At 47.4% G+C, this 25933-nt stretch overlaps 2 protein-coding genes across 14 annotated transcripts in view; both read left to right on the top strand.

Annotated features, from left to right (window-relative positions):
• Window positions 1-1997, top strand: part of ACOXL (acyl-CoA oxidase like) — a 349357-nt gene extending 347360 nt beyond the window's left edge. For 6 of the 7 annotated variants that reach the window (XM_044261633.1, XM_044261636.1, XM_044261634.1 and 3 more), the window contains one exon: window positions 1124-1997. In XM_044261633.1, the coding sequence (XP_044117568.1) occupies window positions 1124-1324 (201 nt within the window). In that variant the 3' untranslated portion in view covers window positions 1325-1997. The remainder of the gene's footprint in view (window positions 1-1123) is intronic. The other variant, XM_044261637.1, reaches the window with a different exon arrangement.
• A 2381-nt stretch (window positions 1998-4378) lies between these two features.
• BCL2L11 (BCL2 like 11) overlaps window positions 4379-25933 on the top strand; it is a 45319-nt gene continuing 23764 nt past the window's right edge. For 4 of the 7 annotated variants that reach the window (XR_006386007.1, XR_006386008.1, XM_044261625.1 and 1 more), the window contains exons 1-2: window positions 6079-6341; window positions 7251-7645. Coding sequence is in view for 5 of the 7 variants with exons in the window: in XM_044261625.1 (XP_044117560.1) it covers window positions 6079-6341; window positions 7251-7645 (658 nt within the window). In the remaining 2 variants the exon portion in view is untranslated. Of the gene's footprint in view, window positions 4604-6078; window positions 6342-7250; window positions 7646-25933 lie in introns of those variants that run through there. The other 3 variants (XM_044261629.1, XM_044261630.1, XM_044261628.1) reach the window with 3 other exon arrangements.

Below are 25933 nucleotides of genomic sequence, written 5' to 3'. Positions count from 1 at the left end.
TGTTTTGGGGACCCCCCCATTGTCTCTGAATACCTGAAATAGCACTTTGGGCTACTTTAAAGGAACTGTGCTCTTCATAGTTTTAGCATAGCTCAGTAATGACCCATGAGGGCAGCAAGGTGGGGAGGGAGGTTGTTATAAGTTATGTTTTTAAAACCATGAAAACCTGGGGGCTAACTGTGATTTGTTGAGTGAAAGAAATTTATGGCTGGCTGAAAACTTGAAAATAAAGTGTACAGCTGGTTATGGGAAGGGAAAGCAGTCCCTCTGTCTTGTCCTTGTTGAGTTTTAGAAAAAAACAATCTATTCTTTTTGGTAGCTTTCCCCCCCCTGGGAATTAAAAAAAAAAAATGCACTGGCACCTAAACCGTGGAAAATGAAATTAAAATCCACCCATTGTAGCTCCTCCAAAATCACTACTTTCCCCCGGTCCTTCTGCTGAGATGTCTTATCTGTGCCTTCCAGTGGTTATCATAACACAGGAGGGTATCTGCCAAGTTCCTTGGTATTCTCTTTAACTGCAGGTTGATTTCCTGCAGCAGCCAGGTGGAAGGTGCACAGTGATGCCAGTGCTTGGTCTCAGTAGCCCCAGCCCCACTGTGCATGCATTTCAGGGACCTTGGCCTGCTACCGGCCAGAGGCGGGAAGGCGTTAGTCTGGGGAGAACTGGAGCTTGTCTCCACCGGTTCACCTGTCTGATGCTCTTCCTCTTCAGTTGCCGCAGCAGGCCAGAGGGTGGCACCCCAGGCACTCCGGAGGTGGAGAGGAGGAAAAGCATGCGGATTGGAGGAGAGGGGAGGGCAGGGCTGGCAAGGGGAATGTTGATAAATTCCCAGACTTCCGTTTTGAGATTCCCATCCAACTTGGATTCAGCCCCCACCCCTGACTGGAAGAAATGGGCGTCTGCCAGACAGGTGTCACAGGTTTAGGGATTTCTAAGATTATAAGGTGAAGGTTATCCATGACCAACGGCTTCCACTCTCCCAGGTCTGGGAAATCCAAAGGGAAACTGGTTTCCCCAATGGCTACCTGTGGGGTGCTTGGGGGTGGGAACAAAGCACATGGCGCCCCACGCTGTAAGTGAGCCAACGTCTGACCTGTCACTTTGCGTTGTGTTTTGCAGTTGCTGGATTTGTGCGACTCGGTGAAGGATGATGCCCTGAGGGTGATCTCTGCCTTTAACATTCCACACACCTCCCTCCACGCACCAATCGCAGGAATCACCAATGCGCAGGCCGCCTGGGCCTTCTACCCGGCACCGCTGCAACCCGAGCCCCGAGAAGGGGCGCGCTTTCAGCCGCCCAAGCTGGGAGCCAAGTTATAGCGGGCGTGGTGCGAAGGGTGGTGGCTCGCTCGCAGCTGCCACGACACTAGCTTCTCTGACCTGAACTGGGGCCAAGGCCGGCCTGGCATGCGCTGGGCCTCGGCCCTCGGGGATTTGGGGCGCAGAACAGGGTAGGCTGGCGAGGTGCGATGGGTTGTTGGGATAGGGAGCCCGGCGGCAGCCCGGAACACGGGGCTTTATTATGTAACCCCGCCGGCCGGCAGCACCCTCTCCCAGCTTCCGCGCCCGATCTCCCGAGACACTGGTCTCCGCTGTGAATGCGCCCCACAGCCAGCTGCCGCCAAAGATCTCCCGCGGTCAGCGGCGACTCAGATTTACAGTGATTTTGGAAAACTCAATGGCGTTGCGTGAAAAAAAAAATCAAAACATAAAAATCAAACACTCGCGGGCAAAGTTTCAGTTCAGCAAGCGATTCTTTTCCTGTGAATCAGACCCTCTTGGGGTCTCAGAGAAAACGCACAGACTGGGAAAGGGGACTTTGCGCCTGGAGTTTGGCTCTGGGCACAGCGCGAACCCCGGCTTGACCTCCCAGGCAGGCGGCTTCCGGACCTTAAGACAAGGCACGGCAAATATTTTTACCATATGAAATTGTAATCTGTTCTTTAGAGAAGCATAGATAACAAAGTTTAATAAAGACATTAATTGATGGGAAGGCGCTCGGGCTCCTTGCCGGGGATGGGGATGCGGGCTAGAACAGTTACACCGCAGTAAGAAAAGATTCAGGAACTCTGGAGAGACCACACCCGCAACGCCTCTGGTCCCGGGCAAGGGCCGTAGATTTCCCATCCCATTTCTCAGATCCCGATTGCCCCACTTCTTTTTTTGCTCCTTTCCCTCAGCCCCAGCCGTCCTCCTTACTCCCTCACCATATCTCGTGGCAGAGGCGGGAGTGACCATAGCTCTGCTCTGTCCGCGGGGGCGACACACAGGACCGGAGCAGAGACCTAACGCCCATCTGCACTTCCCACACTACCCCTTTCCTGGGCTGTGGCCCAGTTTCCAGAGGACCTTCGGACCCTGCGGGAGAGGGCAGGAAGGGCTAGAGGTCACCGGGAGCGAAGAGCTCAGCCAAAGCTCCCCAGCACAGTCTGAATTGCATGACTCCGAGCGGACCTCCTCTTTGTGCCCCAAAACAAGAGTGCTTAACCGGTTGCTTTCCCTGACGCCTCTGTTTTTTAAAAGTGTTCACAGGGTCGCTAAAGCAGACGACGCGGGGGCGGCGGAGCTGCACAGGACCAGAGGACAACCACTGGGGCTTGCTTCTGCGTCGTTCTTTTCCTGTCCCTGTCTGCATCGCCCAACCCCACCGAGAGCTCGGAACACTGGGGCGGGTTTAAGGCGCCCAGCGTGCGCAGCTCTGTTGTTTTCCCGCACGGGCTTAGAATTCGCCCATGGCCACCACCTGAGGTCTAGGGCAGCGGCTCCAAGCCACCGTCAGGGTAGACATCCGGCCTCTGCGTCCACTTCGCCGAGTCCACGCCCTTGTCCTTTCCCTCCTGTAACGAAATCCCAGGACGGAACCCGGCGTGCTCCTTGAGTCCCCCCAGGAACCCCTGGCCTCCTACACTTCGCTCAGGACTCTCCAGGTGATGGCTGAGAATTGTTTAACCGGGGCCTGTTATGTCCTCCTGACGTTCCATATCTGCTTATGCAGCGTGAAACACGGACCGAGGTGGCCAGCAGCGGAGTAACTCCTGACTGATTTGCTCCTCTGCAACTGAGGACCCTTCCTTCTTGGTTCGGGGAGGGAGACGCTTTAGGGGATCCATAAATTGGGTTTCTTTATTCCATCTAACCACTTCCCAGTGGCAGAATGTTCCATCTCCCGACCGACCTCGCCCCCACTCCCTGGCCGCGGCTGTCTCCTAGCCGGGGAGTGCAGGAAGGGGTAAGGGTGGGGACTCCGGACCCACTTAGAAACACATGAGGGTGCCGACCCAGAAGAGCACCCGTCCTCCGAGCAGGCGGGCACCAAGGAGAAAGGGGTGGGGGGGGCGCAGGGAGAAGGAAGGGCGCTCCCCACACCACTCCCGGTGCGCGCCGCCTTCACTGGCCTCAGCGCGCCTCGCGGGCTGTTCTCTGAAAGCCTAACCGATCTCTAGGATCCCTACCCAGCGAAGGTACCATCCTCTCTCCCATCTGAAGGCCGAGATTCCTCTGGGTCTTTTTTTTTTTTTTTCTTAAAAGGATTTTTTTCGAGTTCTTTTTTCATTTCCCTATTTTACCTGCTCCGCGGGCAGTCCCTTCCTGCCTCGCACCGGGGCTGCGGAACAGACGCCTCCGGGGACCCACTTCTTGCCATTTTCTTCACTCTTCCCACTGAGGGCTCTGCCTCTTACCCGAGGCTCGGCGCGGGGAAAAAGCTAGGTGCCCCTGCCAAGTGGCATGTGGAGGGCGCGCCCAAGACTACCGCGTGAGGTGAGGGCGAGGAAGATGAGCAGCCGTGCCCATCGGGGTCTCACCCAGTACCCCAGACTCTGGGAGAAAGGAGTCCGACACTCACTGCCCAACATGGGACCAGAGAGTTCTTGAGGATCAGCCCACACTCCTCACGCCTGCCCCAGAGCCGCTGAGAAATTCCCGAAGCCGATCAAGGGCTCAGGGGCGCCTCCTGAGGCTTTCCGCAGGCGGCGGCGGCCCGCCCTGGTCCAGTGTGCCCGGAGCGCCCCCTCTGTTCCACGCACACGCAGTGGCCCCTGCTGGATAGGGGAGAAGCAAGGGTACACTTTGGGGAGGGAGGGAGAATGGGTGCGCGCAAGCCACCAGCAGCACTAGCCACTCGAGTAAACACTCTCGGCTGGGGCAGGGCAGGCAGCGCGCGCGGGGGAACCCGGCTGGGCCACCCCCGCCTTTACCTGTTGGAGCCTGAAAGCGCCAGCGGCTGCGGCTGCGGCGCGGCGGGGCGGGGCGTGCTTGCTCGCGCGCCGGGGCAGGACTTAGAGGGGGCGGAGCTCGCGGTGATTGGGTGAGGACCCTGGGCCGCCAGTCTGAGCTGAGCCGCAGGGCTGTGCAGGTTTCACTTCGCTCCGCGCAGCCTCCAGGTTTAGGTCTTGTGAAAGCGCTCTGTCCTGCGTCGTCGTCGCCGCCAACACTGCCACCGGATTCTCACAGTCACCCTGCGCGCCCCAGCCCAACTGCGGCCAGCATCGCCGCGGGCTGCTTGCTTCGCCCCGCTCCCGCCGCCACCCCCTCGGCGCCCTTTCCCTGGCCCTCGTCCCCCCAATGTCTGACTCTGACTCTCGGACTGAGAAACGCAAGGTAAATACCTCCGAATCCCCGGGAGCGGGCCGGGTGCCGACGAAGACAAGCGCCGGAGCCACCTCGGCTCCACCTCCTGCTCCCTTCCCGAGCACGTGCAGGCAAGAGATGCACATACCCGTCCCACTTGTCGCTGGGCGGGAGGCAGCGATCAGGCGGGTCGGGTTCCCCTCCCTGCGCAAGCCCACTTCGGTGAGGGGTCGTCCGTGCAAAAGCTACCGGCATTTGGCCGAAGTGCAGCTCGGCCCAGGATTCCGCGCGAGGGAGTGGAGAAGCTTCTCGGGGTCACCTGGGGAAAGCAAAGCGTGCTCTCTGCGCCGTCCCGGGAGCGGCGGCCCCGCTCCACGGTACTGGGCTGCGCGGCCGGAGGGCAGGTCTCGCCGCCCTGTCCCGGAGACCCCCAAGTAGCGGCTGCTTGGTACGAGCTGGTCTAGCGGCTTGGCCCTTCTCGGGTGCTCGGGCCCGTGCGGAGGATTTGCGGAACTGGGGTGGTTATTTAACTGCCGAGCCTCGGCTTTTCCTTGTACCCATTCAGGCCGAGGTTTCAGGGCAGCTTCTGCGTTCGCTCTCTCGGAGGTGTCTGGGGGCCCTGCCCGGTCTGCGGGTGCGCTGCAGACTATACCACCCGCACGACCCATAGACGGCGAAAGACCCAGGGCCTTCTCCGACTACCGGGGCCACGCGGTGGACGAGGCTCGGGCAGCGGAACCTGCTCCATCCGTGGGGCCCGACTGTCGTAGAGACTCGGGCACCCCGACCCCCTCGCAGTGCTGGCGGGCGGTGCGGTACCCTCGGGGGCCTGTTACTCGGTGTTCGTGCTAGGAGTGGAAGAACCGTCAGCCGCGGGGGACGGGGGTGCGCATGTGTTCGTTGTCTGCCGTGGTCACGGTTGCGCGCAGATATGCATTCCCGTGGCCAGTGGTGGCCGCTTAGATTTGGAGCGCGTCCGCGCCGCACGGGGAGAAAAAGGGAGGAATTTGTGAAGGAAGGTGGGTCCTGCAGCTAGGGCAAAGGACGACCTTTGGGGTCTTCAGCCCAGCCGGCCTGGGCGGGGTCGGCAGTCAGCAGCAAGACTGGGGTCTGAGGACGGCCCTGCGGGTGAGAGGGAAGCTCCTGCTTTGTCTCCAGGTGACCGGCCACTTGGGGCGGCGGGAGCCGCTGAGGCTCGTGCGGCGTCCGGACGGGCACAGCGGCGGTGCGGGCTGGGAGAGCCGGGGCAGCTCGGGTCCGCGAGACTCCCGCAGCGCTCGCGGCCGGGCCGCCTTCCGAGGCGAGTTTGTCAACAATCGCCTCGCCTTTGGCGGCCTGACCCGTAGGCGCCGCCCCCGCCGGCGGCGGCTATTGGCTGTGGCGCGGAGCGACCGCGCGCGGGCCAATTGGGAGCGCGGGCACCCGGCGCCAGCGGCGCGGGGAGGTCGGCGGTGCCGGCGGCGGCGGGCGCAGTGCGCGAGGGGAGGAGCGGGAGGAGGCGGAGGATGTTCCCGGCGGCGGCGGCCGGGGCAGCGCGGGCCAGAGGCGCGGCGCGCGGAGCCCTCGGCTGCCGGACGGCGCGCGGCGGCGGGCGGGCTGCCAGTGGCCGGCTCTGCGCTGCCCCGGGGGCTCTGAAGGCGAGTCCCGGGCTTTGTCTCCCGCGCTTCTTTCGTGCTGACGGTCAGGGAGCTCCGGGTCGGCGAAGGACGCGGGCGGGACGCCGCGGGGCTCGGGCCCGGACGCGACGGTCGGAAGGGAAGGGGCGGACGTGAGTTTCGGCCGGATTGCCTTCACAGGGGAGGGTCCGTGGGGAGACGGAGCCGCGTGCCCCGGTGTCCCCTAGTGTGTGGAGTTACTTGGGGACTTTGCAGGGGGCGCCCGGGGCCGGCTTTGGGGGACCCCCCCATTTGGAGGTGTGCATCTCGCAGTGTGGGTGCATTCCGAAGTTGTGTCGGGTTCGGTGCGGCGCGCTGCCCCCTGCGGGGGGAGGAGGGGCGCGCGGGCTGGGAGCGGGAGGGACCTCGGGCGGAGAGCGCCCGAGCCCGGCCGAGCCGCGCTCGGAGTTACAAACTCTATTGTGACGCACTTACTACGACTGACGGCCCTTGCCAAACCTTCCCCAGACTTGCTGCCCTCAGCACTTTCCGCAGAACAATGGGGCCGGAGTGGGGAACGCGGCCAGCCGCCTGCAGTCGCTGCATCTGCGCTGGCTTCTGTGCTCCAGCGCAGTATCTGATCCCGGGAAATCAGAGCCCGCTGGGAGTTTCCGACTTCTTCAAGTCGGCTCTGAGCAAAGAGCACATAGGAATAGACTTAACACAAGTGCTTTTCCTAAAAACTTAGTGTGTGTGTGTGTGTGTGTGTGTGCGCGCGCGTGTGTGTTACGGCACCAGTTCACACTGGCGATGTAATTGTGTTTTGTTTGGTGGCAGGAAGTTTAGTCCCACCCCCTCACCGCCCCCTCCCCGCAAAGATAGAGGTAGCTTTGTTATTTGAGGTGTGTTTTTATTCCTATTTGGAAGATCGTCAGAGAAATAAGGTGAACTAACGACTAATGTTAAAGTATTTGGTATTCTAAAAATTGTGAAGGAATCTGGGAAAGTTGGCTAAATTTAATTGTTTGTTGTAATTATTATTATTTTGCTGAAGATAATCTTAGTTTTTATTTTACTTGCAGAAAAAAAGACCAAATGGCAAAGCAACCTTCAGATGTAAGTTCTGAGTGTGACCGAGAAGGTGGACAATTGCAGCCTGTTGAGAGGCCTCCTCAGCTCAGGCCTGGGGCCCCTACCTCTCTACAGACAGAGCAGCAAGGTAATCCTGAAGGCGAAGGGGACCGCTGCCCCCAAGGCAGCCCTCAGGGCCCACTGGCCCCACCTGCCAGCCCCGGCCCTTTTGCTACCAGATCCCCGCTTTTCATCTTTGTGAGAAGATCCTCCCTGCTGTCTCGATCCTCCAGTGGGTATTTCTCTTTTGACACAGACAGGAGCCCGGCACCCATGAGTTGTGACAAATCAACACAAACCCCAAGTCCTCCTTGCCAGGCCTTCAACCATTATCTCAGTGCAATGGGTAAGCAATGCCTGGGTAAGAGGTAGTTACTGTGTGGCTGTCTGAGTCTCTGTTTAAAAGCTGTGTGTAGCATTTAAACTAAACTCCCTTTTAGAATCCTTTTATTGATTTAGTCCCTATTTTGACGGGAATGGAGGATGTGTCCAATAAGATATTAAACCAACATTGTTTTATTTTTACATGACCAAGTTTAGTGTCAGCAATGAAGTGTACCTAATACAGGCCTGTTGAGCAGTGAAGCTGGAATCCTTGCTGCCTGCCTTCGTTATATGTTATTCTAACCACAAAGACTGATTTATCAATCACACTGTGTTTGAAGGGGACTCAGTCAAATACAGCAAAGAGCTTAAAAACATAACCAGATGTTTAGGAAAGATGAGACAAGTTAATCATTTTCAAGAATGACATTTTTGAAAGTGGTGTGGTTCATCAAGGCAGTACCAATAGAGAACCAGAAAAATGGGTTGTTTTCTACTCAAATTCCTCTTTGGGCTGATTTTTTTTTGTTCACTCAGAGGTTTTTGGATATGATACTAATAAGGTCGTGGGGTTTTATTTCAGGGATTAAAGACCATTTTAGGGTCTGAACCAGGAAAACTGGCAGTACAGTGAGGGAGCTAACCTGGTGGGGCTGTGGCATATTGGGGAGCATTTGCACTGCCCCCCCCCCAATCTGTGGATGTGTGGTCTCAGAGTGGTAGGTTTTCCTACAGTATAGTGCAAGATAACCCAGAAGCACAGATTTTGGTGCCAAAAATCCCAGCATCAAAGATGTTTTGACACTGACAATTAATTTAGAACTTTGAAAGCACTGTGCAAGCCACATAAAAACATCTGCTGGCTAGATTTGACCCTTGAGCCCCAGCATGTGACTTTGAGCATGTTAGCTCTAGTGACCTGAGTAAGGGAATACGTCTGTGTTTAATTGAAGTCACCCTTCCCCACTAATGGAAAATATTTTGGTCGGGATTCACCAGAATCTTACCATTTAGACAGAGAAGCCCTTCCTTCCTGCATTAATGAGATACAGATAAGTTGGCAGCGTGATTCCCTAAGGATCCAGTTTACAGTCCTTTTCCGTGTAGATCACACTTTTGCCAAAGGCTAACGAAAACGGAGTTCTCAGGCTAGACACTTGGTTGCTGGAACATAGTGACAGATCTTGCATTTGCAGATACTGCAGGGCTCTGTCTCTTCAGCTTCGTAGAGGTGTGGGTCTGTCCCTGTGTTACAGAGTCAGAACTTGAGAGGGTTGGTCAGGTTGGGCATACCTGGGAAATAGCAAGCAGGGACGGCTGAAACACTGGTAGCTATGCATGTTGGCTGGGTGTCTTATGCTAAAAAGTGAGATAAGCTATTAGGATCCTTCTTTAGGGAAAGGAGCTCGAAGTTTTATTGCTGCTCTTACTTTAGTGATTACAACCCTCCTGAATTCATCTAAACCTCAGAAGTTGGTGCTTACAAATGTTTTTCTGCCTGTACTCCTGAGTATATGAACCTATAGCAATTCTTGTCACTCAGTGAGGAAACAGGGCTTTATGGGCTGTATTTTTAATACCTATATATTTTAAGAATCCTTCGGAACTCTTCTAGTTTTCCCCTGCAGACCTACGAATCCTTCTCTACAGATGGTGGCTTAATGCACAGAAATAGTTTCTCTTCTTGTTAATCAGGAATAGTAGGTGACCTAGTGTTTGTTTTTGTTTTGGGTTTTTTTTTTTTTTGTATGTATGATGACATACTATTTAGTGAGGTTGTTAGGAGGTAAGCACCGTTACTCAAGATGACAGATGTAAAGCTTTAGACATCACAATCTAAGTTATTAAGCAAAGTTATGTTTATACCTGTGAAGTGAAGTCATGGATCCTGAGGTGTAACTTTAGAGTAGTAACTACATTCCAGTCGATTGGCATGATAACTGAGCCTTTAATGCACAGGATTAAGTGATAAGGTGTAAGAAGTTTGTTAGTGCCCCAAGGTAAGTTTTCAGTATTAAGTTCTGGGGAGATTTGTTTGTTGGGGGGGGGGCTGAATAGAGGACTGGAGAAGACTTAGTCAGATAATGAGGTTTATTCAACTGTAGGATAAAATTGATAGCCTCTATAGTTTGTGACTTTTTTTTCCTGATTATTTTTCTAACAGTTCCATGCCTAAAGGCCACGAAATATGCTGAGTTGATAAATTCTGGTTCTCTTCTTTCTAGTCATGTTTAGTGTTCCTTACTCAACCATATCCATTAAGATCTTCAATGAAGCTTTTGATAATTTATTGCAAAATACATTTTTCACAAAGAAGTCTTTATGAGCCAGGGCAACAACACAGACAGGAGGTTAAACAGAGGTGCCCCTTCGCCCAGGGCTGCTCCTTGAACTTCACCCACTAAATAGTTTGTGCTCAGAGAGTGGGGATAGATAGCAGTGGATCTTCAGTTCTGTTCCTGCATGTATGTTCTAATGAGAAAGTAAATTCTTTTCTCTGGGATGTACATCAAGTAAATGTTTATACTAGAAATGCCTTCATATTTTCCTTCATACCTCCTATTTTTCAGGGTATGTTCAAACAATGTTACATTTTTCCATGAGAAGCAGTGATTCTGTTGTTGTTGTTGTTTTCATTTTTTTCTTTCCTTACTTTTACAAACCAAATTCTAGTCTCCTTACACCCTGGGTGGATTAACTTGACCTTTGCTCTCTTAGTGAATAACTGATTATTTAGGTCGAAATCATTGACAGAGGTGTGGGTTTCTGCTTGCCTTTTCTGACAAGTGTGCTTCTGCCGTATGTGTTTTTAATACAAATTGTATACTAAATTCTCACAAATTCCTACTTCGGAGGTGTGGTTATTGCAGTTGGAAATAGGAGTTGAGAAAGGTCAGGATGTGCCAGTGAATATTGTGAACAGGGTGAAAGCTAGTTAATTAACAACGTCCACGTGTCAGATGACTTAAACTTTGTGTTTGTTCCCTGGAACATCAGAGTTCATAGGCAGGAGTTGTGTTTTCTTTGTATTCCTCCACATCTTGGCATACTCCTCTTGGAGCTGGAAATTGGCTGACCCACCTTTCAGACTGTGAGCCCTCTGAGGAGAGACATGGTGTCCTGGAAATCCTAATGAGGGCCTGACAAAGAGGAGACGCTCAGGAGATGTTCAGAGTTTCGTGTCCTGCCCATCAGTCTTTCATAGAGCCAAGGGAGGACAATTAAGACTTCAAAAATAATCTAGTAGCAAGAAAAAGACCCTTTGCGCCACCCCCACCCCCACCCCCAAAATATTTTTAGTTATTTGCATCTAACTGAGGTTTGTCACGTGGGATGACAGGTGAGGTCTAGCTCACCATGAACCCAGTAAGGAAGCCATAGGTGAATACTGAACACTGGAGATGCAACTAGTCGCAATGGAGACATGCTTGTTAGTGTCCGTTCACACACGACATTACTTAGTAGGGAAAAAAGAATGTAAAATACCTCCGTTGTTTTCATATTAATGACCTGTGGAGATATTTTTAATATATTGGGGTAAGTAAAAAACTTTTTTTTTTTATTGTGGTTAAAAGAAAAACCCCTAACACTTAACCATCTTAACCTTTTCTATGTGTACACTTTAGTAGTGTTAAGTATATTCACAGAGTTGTGCACCCCACTCCCAGAACGTTTTCATCTTACAGAACTGAAGCACTGTACCCACTAAACTTCAGCTCCTGGCAACCTTCATTTTCTCTGTATCTGTGATTTTGATTCTTACGGATATCTGATGTAAGTGGAATTATACAGTATTTATCTTTCCGTCACTGGTTTATTTCACTTAGCATGATGTCCTTAAGTTTCATCCTTATTCGTCATTGTTAGCCCTTCCTTTCTTTTTAGAGCAAAATAATATTCCGTTGTATTTATGTAACATTTTAAATTCAGTCACTTATCAGTGGACACTCGGGTTCTTCCATCTCTTGGCTTTAAGTGTGCAAACATCTCATAGATAAGGCTTTTTCAGTTCTTCCAGGTACGAAAGCAAACATTTCCTGAAAAATCATGCTCTCATATGCAACAAGAGAATCACTGGATCATATGGTAGTCCTAATAATTTTCTGAAGAACCTCTGTACTGTTTTCCCTAGTGGTTGCACCACTTTGTATTCCACCAACAGTGTACAAGGGTTCCAGTTTCTCCACATCCTCTCCAACATTTTATTCTTTTTTAATAGTAACCATCCATGGGAGATGATACCTTACTATAGTTTTAATTTTTTTTCCCCTGATGATGAGTGACATTGAGTATCTTTTCATATGCTTGCTGGCTATTAAATAAAATATATTTTTTATATTCATTCTACCTTTTTTTTTTTTACTTTTTTAAAAGTGTTCTTTCTAGAAAAATGTCAAATTAGATCTGTGGCTGGCATTCTGTTTTTATGTGGATGGGCTGCTTTGCAAATGGGGGAGCTAGAACGTACAGTGGCGCTTTAACAAGCCAGACAGACCTTGTTCTTCCCACTCAAAGCACACCATTTCCTTGGAACTTACTCCTTTGGTTCTTTTGTTGACTTTATAGTGAAAGTAATTAACCTAATCTTGTAAGCATCTTAAATGAGCTTTGTCCATAGCTATGTTTTTCAGGCAAACATAAGTATCAGTTTGGGTTTACCTTTTTTAAAACTCCATGGTACATGTGGGCTTTGAAAAAGTTGAAAGTGGGGTGGTTTGGTTCTTCAGGCTTCTCAAGGCTGCCTGGGAACCTGATGATGATCTTCTTTGCTGAGGACCCGGTTCTGGTGTCTAGCCCCAGGCTTACTAGTTAGAACACCAAGAGAAACATCCACTTTATAGGTTCTGAGTGGGGAGAGAAAGTGGAAAAGTGATTTGGTTTTTTTTACTGGTTTCAGACAAAATTTTAATAATTGATAGCTTTATAGACAGTTAAATTTTATATCTTTTTATTTTGAGATAATTACAGATTCACATGCAGTTGAAAGAAATAATGCAAAGATCCTGGCGAAAACCTGGCTGGCTCAGTTGGAAGAACTCACAGCTCTTGATCGTGGGGTTGTGAGTTTGAACCCCACATTGGGTGTGGAGATAGCTTAAAAATACAATTTTAGAAAGAAGGAATACAGACATCCCATATGTCCTTTACATAGTTTCCCCCATCTTGCATCAATAGTATAATGGCATGATCTGGAAGTGACATCGGTAGAATCCAGTTACGTCATCCACCTTTCACCAGTTCTATGTGCCCTCCACTTCGTGCGTGCATGTAATTTACTGCTGGGCTGTTTATCATCACATGTGGAGATGTGTGATCAGCATTACCGTCAAGATACAGAACAGCTGCATCCCCAGATCCCTGCGTGCTACCTTTTTGTAGCCGCAGCTCCCTCCCTTCTGCTCCCACGCCCGACAACAACTCATCTCTACCACGTATCTACACTTCTGTCATATGTGACCTTTAGAGACGGGGTTTTTTGCTCAGCGTAATTCCATGGTGATCCACCCACGCCGTCTATGTCAGCAATTGCTTGGTTTTTATTGCTGAGTAGCCTTCCATGGTATGATGTGCCACCGCAGATTGACCTGTCGAAGAACATTCGGGTTGCTTGCAAGTTCTGGTGGGGGCCTGGTCCTGTGGGCACTTGGGAAGGGCTTGCCAGTCCACACAGCTTGTCATCCAGTATCCCTAGCCCGTCTTCTGGAAGCTGCCAGTTGAAGAACGGGGGCACAGGCTTCCTGATCAAGCCTCCTCACCCGGTGATGGGCCACAAGGCCACACCATGGCAATCAACTGCTGCCATACAGGTTTTTTGCGTTTATTTGAGTTTTCATTCCCAGAAGTGCAATTGTTGGATCATATAGATAGGTTAATTTCTTAAGAAACTGCTGTTTGCCAGAATGGCTGTCCCATTTTATATTCCCATCAGCAATGTGTGAGGGGTCCGGCTCTTCTAAATCTTAGCCAGCATTTGGTGTAATCACTGTTTTTAGCCATTCTGACGCATGCTTCATGTTAGTTTTCACTTGTGCTTTCCTCCTGGCTAATGGGTTTGAATATATTTTCATGTGTTCATTTGCACGTGGATACCCTTCTATGCGCAGTGGCTGTTTCCTGTCTTTTGCTCATTTCCAAATGATTGATTGGGTTTTTTACTCTTTCACTCTTTTTGAGAGCTTTCACACATTCTAGACTCAAGTCAGATATGTGATTTCCAAATATCCTATCCTACTCTGTAGCTTGTCTTTTCTTCCTTTGCATAGAGCAAGAGTATTAAATTTTAGTGAAGTCCATTTACCAATTTTTATTTTTATGGATCATGTTTTTGGGATCATCTAAGAACTCTTTGCCAAGGCTTAAGTGCCAAGATTTTGCCTGTTTGTTTGGGTTTTTTTCCTAAAAGTTTCTATAGTTTCACATTTTTCATGTTGAGTTAATTTGTGAGATGTGAGGTATAGATCAAAGTCTAAGTCTAGGTCAAAGGTATAGATCAAAGTGTTCTTTTTGATTACAGACCCATTTGCTCCTGCACCATTTATGGAAATCATTAGCCTTTTTCTACCTACCGTTAGCCCGTGAACAACATGAAGTGAGGGGCACCATGCCTGGAAAATCCACAAGTAACTTTTGAATCCCCCAAAACATGACTACTGTAAGGCTGCTAATGGCCTGCTGCTGACTGGAAGCCTTAACAAATATCACAGACTGTAGATGAACACATGTGTTGTGTATTATATGTGTTGTATACTGGATTCTTAAAATAAGCTGGAGGAAAGAAGAGGCTATTGAGAAAATTATAAAGCAGAGGAAATACATTTGCAGCACTGTACTGTATTTATGGATAAAAACACACCTGTAAGTAGACCTTGTGATTCAACGGTTGATGGTAATTGTTTTTGGACCTTTGTTAAAAATCATATTTTTGTGGATCTGTTTCTGGGTTCTCTCTTGTGTTCTGTTGAACTGTGTGACTGTCCCTTTGCCAATACCACACTGCCTTCATTACTCTAGTTGGATACTGAGCCATCAAAATGGATAGTGATTCCTCCAACTTTTTTTTTTTTTTTCAGAGTTTTTTTAACTGGGGTCCAATGCCTTTTCATCTATATTTTAGAATAAGCTTTCCATAGGGATTGTGTTGAACTTATAGATGAATTTAGGGGAGAATTTGCACTTTTACTATGTTGAGTTTCCAGTCCATAAGCAGATATGTCTCTTCCAAGTATTTAGGTCTGTAGGCTTTGTAGTTTTTCAGTGTACAGATCTTGGACGTGTTTTGTTAGATTTAATTCACTTGGGAGCAGTTATTAGTGGTATTATATTTTTTTAAACTTATTTCCCATACATGCATTTCATGTTTGTGTGTTCTTGTATCCTGGAGCCTTGCTAAACTCCATAATTACGAAGTTTTTTGTAAATTTCTTGGGAGTGAAAGGAAGACATACTATCTGCATATAAGGAATTTCATTCCTTCCTTACTGATCTGTGTGCATTTTTTCTTTCCCTATGACACTGGCTAGAACTTCTAGTGCTAGGTTGAGTGAGAGTGGTGAAAGCAGATGTCCCTGCAACAGTTTTTATCATGAATGGAATAGGTGTTGGATTTTATAAAATGTTTATTCTGTATCAATTTATATATATATAAATGTGTGAATTTACTTATTTTAATCTGTTGATATGGTGAGTGACCGTGATTTTCAGTGTTAATCTATCTTGCATCCCTGGGGTAAGTCCTACTTCATCAGGGTGTAGTTCTTTTCATACATTGCTGGGTTGAATTTGCTGATGTTTTGTTGATGATATTTGTGCCTAAGTTCATGAGAAGTATTTATCTGTTTTTAAACTGTTCTGGTTTTGGTCAAGGCCTTAATAGAAAGTTGGGAGATGGTCCCTCCTCCTCCTTTTCCAGAAGAGAGTGTATAAAATTGGTATTTAATTCTTTAAATGCTTGGTGGAATTCTGTAATGAGACCAGGTGGACCTGAAGGTTTCTTTCTTTTGGAGGAGGGGGGTGGAAGGAGTTTAAATTACAAATTCAGTTTTTTAGTGTTCGTAGGACTATTCAGGTTGTCTGTTTCATCTTGGTTGAATTTTAGTAGTTTGTGATTTTCAACCACAAGGAATTGGTCCATTGCTTCTAAGTTGTTGAATAATGAGTGTATAAAGTATTTAATTGTTTCCTTATTCTCTTTTTAAGGGGATGCAGGATCTGCTGTGATAGCCCATTTCGTTCTAGATATTGATGATTTATGTTTTCCTATTTTTTTATCCTTATGGAAGTTATCCTGGAGGTTTATTGGTTTTACTTTTTAAAATCAACTTTTTTGTTTCGTTCATTTTCCTCTTTTCCTGTTTTCATCTTTATTGTTTATTATTTCTTAGTTTGCTTTGTGTTTATTTTGTCTTTTCTAGTTTCTTGAGGTAGGAAGTTGGAGTAATGTTTTGAGACCTTTCCTCTTTCCTACCGTAAGCATTTAGTGCCGTAAATTTCCCTTCACCACTGCTTTAACTGCATCCCATATGTCTAGGTCTGTTGTGTTTTCATTTTCATTGACTTTCATGTATTTGTATTTCCTTTGTAATTTGTTGAGGTCTCTTGGGTAAATGACCCACAAGTGCTTGAAAAATATCTGTATTCTGCTGTTGTTGGATAGAGTTTTCAATATATATGTGTCAATTAGATCTTGTTGGTTGATTGTGTTATCCAGTTCTCCTATAGCCTTGCTGATTTTCTCCCTGGTAGTTCTCCCCGGTGTTCAAGTCCCCAACTGTAATGATGGATTTGTCTGTTTCTCCTTTCAGATCTCTCAGATATTGCTTCCTGAATTTTTGAGGCACCGTTGTTTGGTGTTTACACATTTTGAATTGTTAATGTCTTCTTTTGTCTACTTTATGCAATGTCAACAAATCACTCCTGCTTTTTGTTAAAATGCTAGGTCTTTACACAAGGTATATCTTTTTTCATTCATTTACTTCTGACCTACATAGTGTTGTATTTGAGGTAAGTTTTTTTGTATACAGCATATCTTCAGTTAATACTGTTTTATCCAGTCCATCAAATCTGTCTTCTAAATGGTCTGTGTAGATCCTTTACATTTAAGGTAATTGTTAATATGTTAACGTTTAAGCCTGCCATTTTATCATCTTTCTGTTTCCTCTATTTCTATGTTTCTTTGTTGAAACTTTACTCTGGGTTATTGGAACATTTTTTAGGATTCCATCTTGATTTTAGCTTTTTTTTTTTAAGATTAAAATTTATTTATTTATTTTTTTAAACTCCACATCCATCTTGGGGCCTGAATGCCAAAATCAAGAGTCCTGTGCTCCACAGACAGCCAGGTGCCCCTGTGTCCCTTTAAGTTTCTTTACCTGCCCCACTTTCGGATATAATTGTCTTAAACATTTCCTCTGTATACATTGAGCCCCATATCTGATGGTGTCATATTTTTTTGCTTCATACATAAAATACAGTGTAAGAAGCTTATGAAAAATAAGTGAATTTATTATATTTCCTCCTCTCTTTTTCCCATTTCAATATTCTTTCCTTTCTGTGGTTCTAAGCCTTCGGTTATAATTTCCTTTGTGTTCAGAGGACTTCCTTTAAGTCATTTCTAAATGATAGGCTGCTAGCAACACGCCTTAATTCCTGTGTTTGAGAATGTCTTTGTTTTCCCTTCATTCTGAAAGGATATTTTCAGTGGATATAGAATTCACAGTTGGTGTTTGTTTGTTTGTTTGCTTTGTTTTTTCCTGACCTTAAAAGACCTGCCACTTCTTTCTGGCCTTCATTGTTTCAGATGAGAAGTCTGTCATCTTTCCAGTGTTGTTCTCTTTTAAGTATTATGTCATTTCTGCCTGGTGCCTTCCAAGGTTTTTTCTTTTTCTTTTCTTTTTTTCTTTTTTTTTTTTTTTTTTTTTTAGTTTCCAGAAGTTTAATTATGATGTGTCTTGGATTTCTTTCGGTTTCTCCTTTTTGAGGTTCACTCAGCTTCTTAAATCTGTGGTTTTATTTTGTGCCAGGTTTGGGAAGTTTTCAGCCATTATGTCTTTGAGTATTTTTTCAGTCTCTCTCTCTTTTGGGACTCCTATAACAAGAATGTCTTTTTGTTGTGACTCACAGATCCCTGAAGAGACTCTCTTCAGTTTTCATTCTATATTCTGTGTTCGTTCTATGGACCTAGCCTTCTGTCTACAGATTCTGTCGTCTGTCATTCCCACTCTGACTAGTGAGCCCAGCCAGTGAGGTACCCCTCCCTGCCACTAGTTGTAACTTAACAACTTTTCAATTCTAAAATTTTTGCTTCTTCCAAGTGAGGCAGAAGTTCATATCCCTCCTTGGCCTTGCCGATACTTTCCAGCAAAACTGGGGCACCAGATAGGGTAGATTCATTGAGCTCATTTGAAGGTGTGTGCTTGGCTCCCTGCAACCCCTGCTGACACCTGGAAGGGCGAAGTGGTAGAGGGCTGACTCACAGCCTTGCTTCTGCAGGGTGGAGGCTAAAGCTCAGCTCTTCTTAGCTCCTTGCGTTTACACCGGAGTAGAGGTGACAGGAGTGAACACCAGCCCTGTCTCCCACCACCTTGTTCCCCTCATGATGCTGGGTGTGAGCTCCTGATCTTTCTCCTTAATGCCAGTTGGGAGTGGAGGCTCAGTGACCCACTGGGTCCTGCAGACACGCAGGCCTTGGGTAGGGAGAACCTATGGGCCCTAGCCTTATCTCCTACCACCTCATGCAGTCTTGATGCTGCCAGGTGGGTCTGCAGGCTCAGCTCCCCACTGAGCCTTCCCCCAACCAAGGGTGGGGGAAGTGGTGGTCTCACTTGCTCTGACTTGTTCTGTCTCACTGCTCATTGATGCTTGGTGGGGGGTGGGGGCCCAGCATGTTGCCGGGCCTGCTGATAGAGGGTACATGCGCATGTGTGTGTATGTGTGTTTGAGAAGTGGCAATAAACCTCACTTTGTACCACCTTCTTGCTGCTTAGTGGGGTTGGAGGGTCAGCTTGCTGCTGGGCCCCAGTGCTGCCCTGGAAGGGGGTGGAATTAGCATCATTTGCTTCCACTGGGCAGGGAATGAGAGATAACACCCGCGTGATTTCTCCAATACTGTTCTGGCAGGGCAGCGGGATTGGCTCTGCCTGCCTCTGCAGGGAGAGCCTGGCAGATCAGCTCCCTCTTAGCCTGCTAACACAATCTGGTGGTGGAATCCCAGGTCCTGGCCTGGCCATGCTGAAACTGCACGTGTGGTGTTCAGCTGGGGTGGGGCGGCTATCGCCAAGAAGGTGTAATCTTGTGAGGCCACCCTCTCCCCAGTGCTCTCGCCAGGTTAGACCAGCCTTTCCTGGGAGCGCTGTCTCTGTGAGAGTTGGAGCCCGACAGTTGGAGAACTCCTCAGGACCCTGTGCAGGAAGTATGGAAAGTAATGAAGAAGCAGGGACCTCTCGGCCATGTCATTCCTCAAGTCCCGGGGTCCCCAAGCAGCCCACCTCTTCTTCCCCTTTTAGTATTTTCTTGTTTATTGTGCTCTCTAGGGACCGGGGGGGTTGGGGTTGACACCACCTTGGTGGGATTAGAAGTCTGTATCTTCTTTTAACTAAGTACTTATGATGGGTATTATTGATTGGCTATAACTACAGAGTACTGCTTGGAATTGTAGCCACTGCCTCCGTCACCCTCTGTTTTCAGTCTGTGGAATAATGGGCTTTTCACATCAAGAGATTTAGCAGTACTCCTAGCCACTGTTTTTAGATGGTAACTGCAGTCTCTCTCATGGTAGCTGCCTTGTGGATGACCTTGGTGGTGAGCCCATGGGGTGTCCACCTGGCTTCTCTCCCATGTCCTGTCATTCCAGTCAGGTTCCACGTGCTGTAGGGGAACTTATTAGAGAAAATAAGCCCTGTAGTCCTGCCTGATTGCACTATAAGGCAGAAAAAGAGATTCATTGTGCATTGACTTGTGTTGTTTTATGTGTCAGGATTTGTGGTGTTAGGTTGGAAGATGTGCATAGAACTGAATGCTAGGCAGTCTGATACCTTGCTCCTGACATCCTTGTTCACGAAGGAATTGGAGCCCTTGCCTAGTGCCCAGATGTCTTCATGCCCCTGGTCTGTGGTCGCCCTGCCTGTGTTGAGGGTGCGGGGGAGACTTCCCATGGACCACCTCCTCTCCCTGTCCCAGCTGCCACTTCCCACACCAGAATTCATAGGTCTTCATTCCTCCTTTGTGGGGGCAGCTCAGTCTCACAACAAATTCCTCATGTGACAGAACGTCTAGCTTCTTTCTCATCTGGTCAGTGTCCTCTGGTGGTTCTCCTTAGTCTGTGGCTGGGACCTGTGCTGGGGCGTGTGAGTCAAGACTGCTTTCCTTCTCAGTGGGTGTCCTGTTGACAGAAACCAAATGCGTGTCCTGTAAGACCTTGTGGACTTGGCCCTATGCCGTGCTCCAGGCTCTAAGCACTGTGCCACCCACTCACACTCAGACCCTGCTCTGGAGCCACAGAGCAGAGAGAGGCCTACATTCCTTTCTTCTGCAGGAGATGCTAGAAGACACATGTGTACAGAGGGGTCATCATGGCATTATTTATCCCAGCCAGGGGAAAAGAAAAAAAGAAAAACTGTTGACTGTCTTAATGGTATGGGGGAATCTCTTCAGTTATTACACATCCTCTTGACAGACTGTGGTGCTGTCTTCTTAATGATGTTAAGAAGAATAATGGCATGGAAAATGCTGCTGGCCAAAAATTCTGTTAGAAAAGGTTACAAAATTATTGCTGATATCTTAGTGTCTTAGTCTGTTTTTGCTGCTATAACAAAAATACCACAGACTGGGTATCTTCACCAAGAAACACTGATCTCCTGCTTCTGGAAGCTGGAAGACTGAGATTAGGGTGCTGAACACGTCCAGGTTCTGGGGAGGGCCCTCTTCCTAAACTTAGATATCACTGCCTTCTCACTGTGTCCTCATATGATGGAGAGAGACCTCTTACAAAGGCACTGGTCCCGTTCGTGAAGGCTTTACACTGGGGCTCTAATCACCTCCTACAGGCCCCATGTCCTGATACCATCACACTGGAGAGTAGGCCCAGCTCATGAGTTTATGGTAGGCAAAAACATTGGTGTTCAAGAAGTTTACAAAGTATGTTAAGTGTAACAAAGATTAGAAGGACAATATATCAAAAGGTTAAAAGCAAAATTTTTTGCATTCAAGTTTCAAGTAGTCTTACCTGTGTGCCTTTTTGTGTTGGCAAAATCATAACTAGCATTTATAATAGAATAAATCTAACATACAATACATACATAAAATTTTCTTTTAATTTTAATCTTCATTTTAACATACCCAGCAGCTTGTCCCTTTGACAGCTTGTCTCATGTATGATTCAGTATTAAGTGTCTTGCCCCTTATGTTGGTAAAGATTTCATCCAGAAGGGACACCTGGGTGGCTCAGTCGGTTAAATGTTTGCCTTTGGTTCAGGTCATGACATCAGGGTCCTGGGATCGAGGCCCACATCGGGCTCCCTGATCAGTGGGGAGTCTGCTTCTCCCTCTCCCCCTCTCTGCTCATCAAATAAATAAATAATAAATAAAATTAAAAAAAAAAAAGTAAGCATCTGGTGGGAACCCAGTTGCTAATTTCTTCTTGCTTCTTAACGACCTGTTGCAGCCATGGGTTTTCAGTAAGTTTAACAGTAATGAATGTTCTCTCCTGCTTTCTATGGAAAGGAGCTGTTTCAGCAGTATAGGAAACTCACAGGGAAGTGAATTCATCTGGAAATGCTACTATAATTCTGACTCCCCTAGGTCTCAGAACAAACATGCAAAGAAGGTCTTTTCTAGTAACTGACATGGTGGGAGTGGGAAGGGGAGGTCTGAATCACCCCTAACCTGCCCATGAACCTGCATATCACCCTACAAAGAACCTTGGCTTCTTTGGCAAGTCTTTGGACCATGGAGAGACATCTGGAAACCGCACTGTGTCTGAGCTGGGCCCATGTCGGGGACACCTGTGAGAGATGGCCCATTGCACTTGGCAGAAACTTGACTAGAGTTCAGCATGTGTATTTGGAGAAAGAATGGTCCTGAGACATAAGACACAGGCTAACCTACATTTTTCTGCAGTCAAATATTAAGCCCCCATTTTGGAAATGAGATATTTTGCTTTCTGTTTTAGTATTAGAAATATTCATTGCTTGAATAGAATGAAGAATTTTAAAACAGCTCCTCCCCCTCCCCGCTTTGAGGGAAGTTACGCTCTTTTAGCCATCTGTTAAATTTGGGGTTTTGTTTTTGAATGAGAGACTCATGAATGCTGCTTGAGAACTTTTTCTTCACGTGCTATGAGGTGACTGATGCCAGCACTACAGACAGCATTTCCCTGGTGGACAAGTTTAAGCCCCGTTTGTAAGAGCCCGTGCCGTTGTGGTTTTCAGTATTTATTAGAATGAGTTGGTATCCCTGGTGTCTTTTGGAAAAGCCAGACTGACTTTGTATTTCCTCTGTTCTCTGCCCTGGAGCAGATCCCTGTGGTTTGTAGCTACAGCTCAGCCAGACAGTGATGGCGGGAAGCCCCTGAGAAGCCAGGGAAGCAGCCCCTGAGAAGAGCTGCTGGCAGGCAGTTCCCGGTTCGTCCCCTGTTTGTGTGCCGGTCTGCATGTGCCCACAGGCCTGCGTGAGGCTGGGGTCTGTGCTTGAGTTGCAGCCTGAGCGTGTCTACCCTTCAGCATCTGCACTCAGGGACGACACAGACCAGCTGACCACGTGGATTGTGTCTGCAGCCCTGAGAGCTGGGATATTATGTCCCTTCAAGAAGCAGAACTCCCAAGATTTGGAAACAGTTGAGGGCACATCTGATGTTGGAGGTGGGAACTCGGGCCTTTGGCACTGATGACTTGTTTAATTTGGGCTTTGCTGACCTTCTTTACGAGTGAAAGTGGTTTCAAAGCTAAAATTTTTTAAAACAAAGGAATCAGTCATTTCAGTCTGAGAAGGGTTCAAATTAAAACAGTTTCAGTGTGATGATTCTCAACTCTCTGAGTTGCTCTGGGAACTACCCCCACCCCCGTATATGTCACGTTCCTGGACCAGAGCATTCTTCTATTCCCTTGTAGTGAAATATTTTGATAGAACCAATTTATAGATTTACTGAGTAATCGGAGACTTTTTAGAAGAAGCTGGCTTAAGCAGAAAGGATCTGCAGATTCTTACAAATGTGTGTCTATGCAGGTGTATGAGGCAAGTTGAGTTGCTCAACCTTAGTTTACTGACAGTTACTTTTTCATGGAACAAATGTGTCGGAGGACAGACTAAGATTTCTTGTGGGTTTTTTTTTTTTTTTCTGGTTTTTTCATTTCTAAAGGAAAAACAATTTTTTTAAGATTTTATTTATTTATTTGAGAGTGCGAGGGGAAGACAGGCAGGGAGGAGGAGGGAATCTGAAACAGACTCCCTGATGAGTGGGGAGCCTGCGCAGTTCACACAGCTCAATCTCATGACCCTAGACTGTCACCTGAGCCGAAACCGAGAGTGAGACACTCAACCAACTGAGCCACCCAGGTGTGCCCCTCTTGAGAAATTTTTTAACACAAAGTAATCTAGAAATGAATTCTGGACATATGCTATGTTGGTGTATATTTGTAATTAGACCTCAATATTACTTACCCCTGAGCCTAACTTCTACTAAAACTAGTCAAAAAAACTTACCAACTTAAGAAGGAAAACCGTTTGGTGCATAATGGCAGGAGCCCAAATATTTGTAGATTTAATGAGAATTCAGGTAATATTTAATGCAGCTTATGAATGCCCACGACTCCTTTTTTCACTTGAATATTCCCCCTGTGCTTATTTGAAACTTGGAACTGTGTTTTCTTGGTAAGGAAAGCCTGCTGTAGTCTATATACCAGCTTTGTTTTCTCTGTAGTTCATTTTACTGATAGTATGTCATGGAATATGGGAGTGGAAAGTTACAAAAGGTGACCCAGTCTAGTCTTGATCCCTCCACTGACGTATTACAGCCCCTGGGGCTCATCCCTCAACCTGGTGAGACACAAATGTCCTCTTCTGATGGAGAAGGGTGTTGTAGCCATTCAGTAGTGGTCAGAGGAATGGAGAGGGCAGGGGTGGGGTTTGTGCTGAATTATGGTAACCTCAGGTGAATCTGTATTGCAAAGATGGTTTCTAAGTACAGGGGTAGTCAAATCATTTTACCCAGTTTATAAACCCATGAGGCATCAGAGCTGGGCCAGCAGCTGTGTCTACCCTGCAGGGGTCATGGGTACTGAGGAGGAGGAAGAAGCAAGTATAAACCAAAACAGATAAAAGACCTTCAAAACCACCAGATCTCATAGTCTTTCAGCACAGAATTCCACATAACTTATGCTTGGACTTGCGCCAGTGGTAACCCTAACTTCCTTGCTTTTTCCTTGTGGAAGAACATAGGACAGTTTCTTACCTAACATTTGTGTGGTTTACAGGCAATGCCTGGCCTTCTCCCCTGTAATTACTGAGTTACGAAAAGGTTTTGTAGTGTCCTGAACATGAATACAGGCTAGTCAGTGGATGAAGGAACTTGAGGCTTAACCCATGTTTCTCATTGACTACACACCATACCACTCCGGTGTTCCACTGGCTTGAGCCTTCCAGTGTCCTTATTTCACATGCCACATTTAGTTCTTGTAACATTCTATTTATTATTGAGTTCCCTACAAAAGGCATGCGGGGCATGTGTTCACCTGCATCCCTTTGAGGTGGGACACATACTTTCAGCCTAAACGTGCTTGTGCTCAATCAGGTCGCACAAGCTTTGAGTTTTCTAGGGAGGAGCCACCCAGCCCGAGTCAGTCTGTTAAGGACAGATATGTAAACCGTTATGTGTCCAAGCACAACGATTACATCTTTGTGATTACACCAAAGACCGTCTGGAATTGAGGTGTCAAGTTTTCTCATATGATGGGCAGTAAAAAGAGGCAGCTGCCTTTCCTGAATTTGTTGTAAGGGAGAAGCCTTCAGTGCACCTCAGACTTCTGGTGTGTTCCCACTGCCCACACATCTGTGTTAGCACAGATGTGTGGGCAATGGGTTAGTTCTTTACTTGGTGGATGGCGATTATAAATTCCAACTGGGGAAGTTTTGATTCAAAACTGCTTAAGGGGCACCTGGGTGGCTCAGTTGGTTAAGCATCTTTTTTTGGCTCAGGTCATGATCACAGGGTCCTGGGATCAAGTCCCACACTGGGCTCCCTGCTCATCAGGGAACCTTCTTCTCCCTCTGCTTGCCACTCCCCCTGCTTGGGCTCTCTCTCTGTGTCAAATAAATAAAAATTTTATAAAAATAATTAAAAGAAAAACTGCTCAAGATGTAGCTTCTTGGGAATCTGTTTTTGCTCCAAGTCTTGGCCTTCACTACCACAGAGATGAAATACAGTAATTTTAAGGCCTTAATTTGAATTAGAAGAGATTTTTGTCACCTGTTTCCTGCTGCCAGTGTTAAATTTCATAAAGGAAGCCACACTTATTCTGTAGTCAGGAATTTTTATATTTGTGGTTTAAATTTTCATTTCCTCCCCAATTTTTAGCTAGGTATAACATTACAAGTCACTGAAAGGTAGTAACTTCAAGCTTTTTTTAACACTTTATTCTTAAGGAACGGTTTTACGTGAATTAATGTACGGAGTCCTGTATTTACTTTTAAAAGATCTCCAAAGAGCACTTCTTTCTTTGTGGTTGCGATGGAGTAAATGGTGGAATAAACGGTCTGGATAGGAGATGGCCTGCACTGTCAGTACAAGGGACATTGGGTACATGTCTCTGTCTTAAAGCAAGCTCAGAGCTGCTTTTCATTTGACTGTACCTAGTTTGGGAGTTATTTTTGTTTTTTGAAATAAGATGGCACAGTCAAATCCCCTGTAATCCTCTGAGTGGAATTTAAGACTAGAGAATGGAGCTGCAGCTGTCTGAGAGACAGGGTGCGGCTCGGCTCAGTGTAGGGAAAGCAAAGAGCAGCAGTAGCATCCCGTGTCCGGCCCCCATCAGACCTAGTGCAGACCACCGAGCGCTCTTCTGGCAGCCCTTTTCTGGAGCATGCCAAGGGGGACCGGGGTGGTGATGCTGGGCCTTCCCACTGCTCGCCAGAGAACACTCAGGGAAGGAACTGGTTCAGGACCAGGTTTGGGGCACGTGGTGGCAGCTTCCTTAATTAAAGAGAGGTGAGGGGCACCTGGGTGGCCTCATTTGGTTAAGCACCCGACTCTTGATCTCAGCTCAAGTCTTGATCTCAGGGTCTTGAGTTTGGACCCCACACTGGGCTCCACACTGGGCATGGA

The sequence above is a fragment of the Neovison vison genome, chromosome 8 (genome assembly GCF_020171115.1).
Source record: "Neovison vison isolate M4711 chromosome 8, ASM_NN_V1, whole genome shotgun sequence".
Classification (NCBI taxonomy): Eukaryota; Metazoa; Chordata; class Mammalia; order Carnivora; family Mustelidae; genus Neogale; species Neogale vison.
The sequence above is the reverse complement of the archived record's forward strand: the minus strand, read 5'-3'. Positions and strand labels throughout refer to the sequence as shown.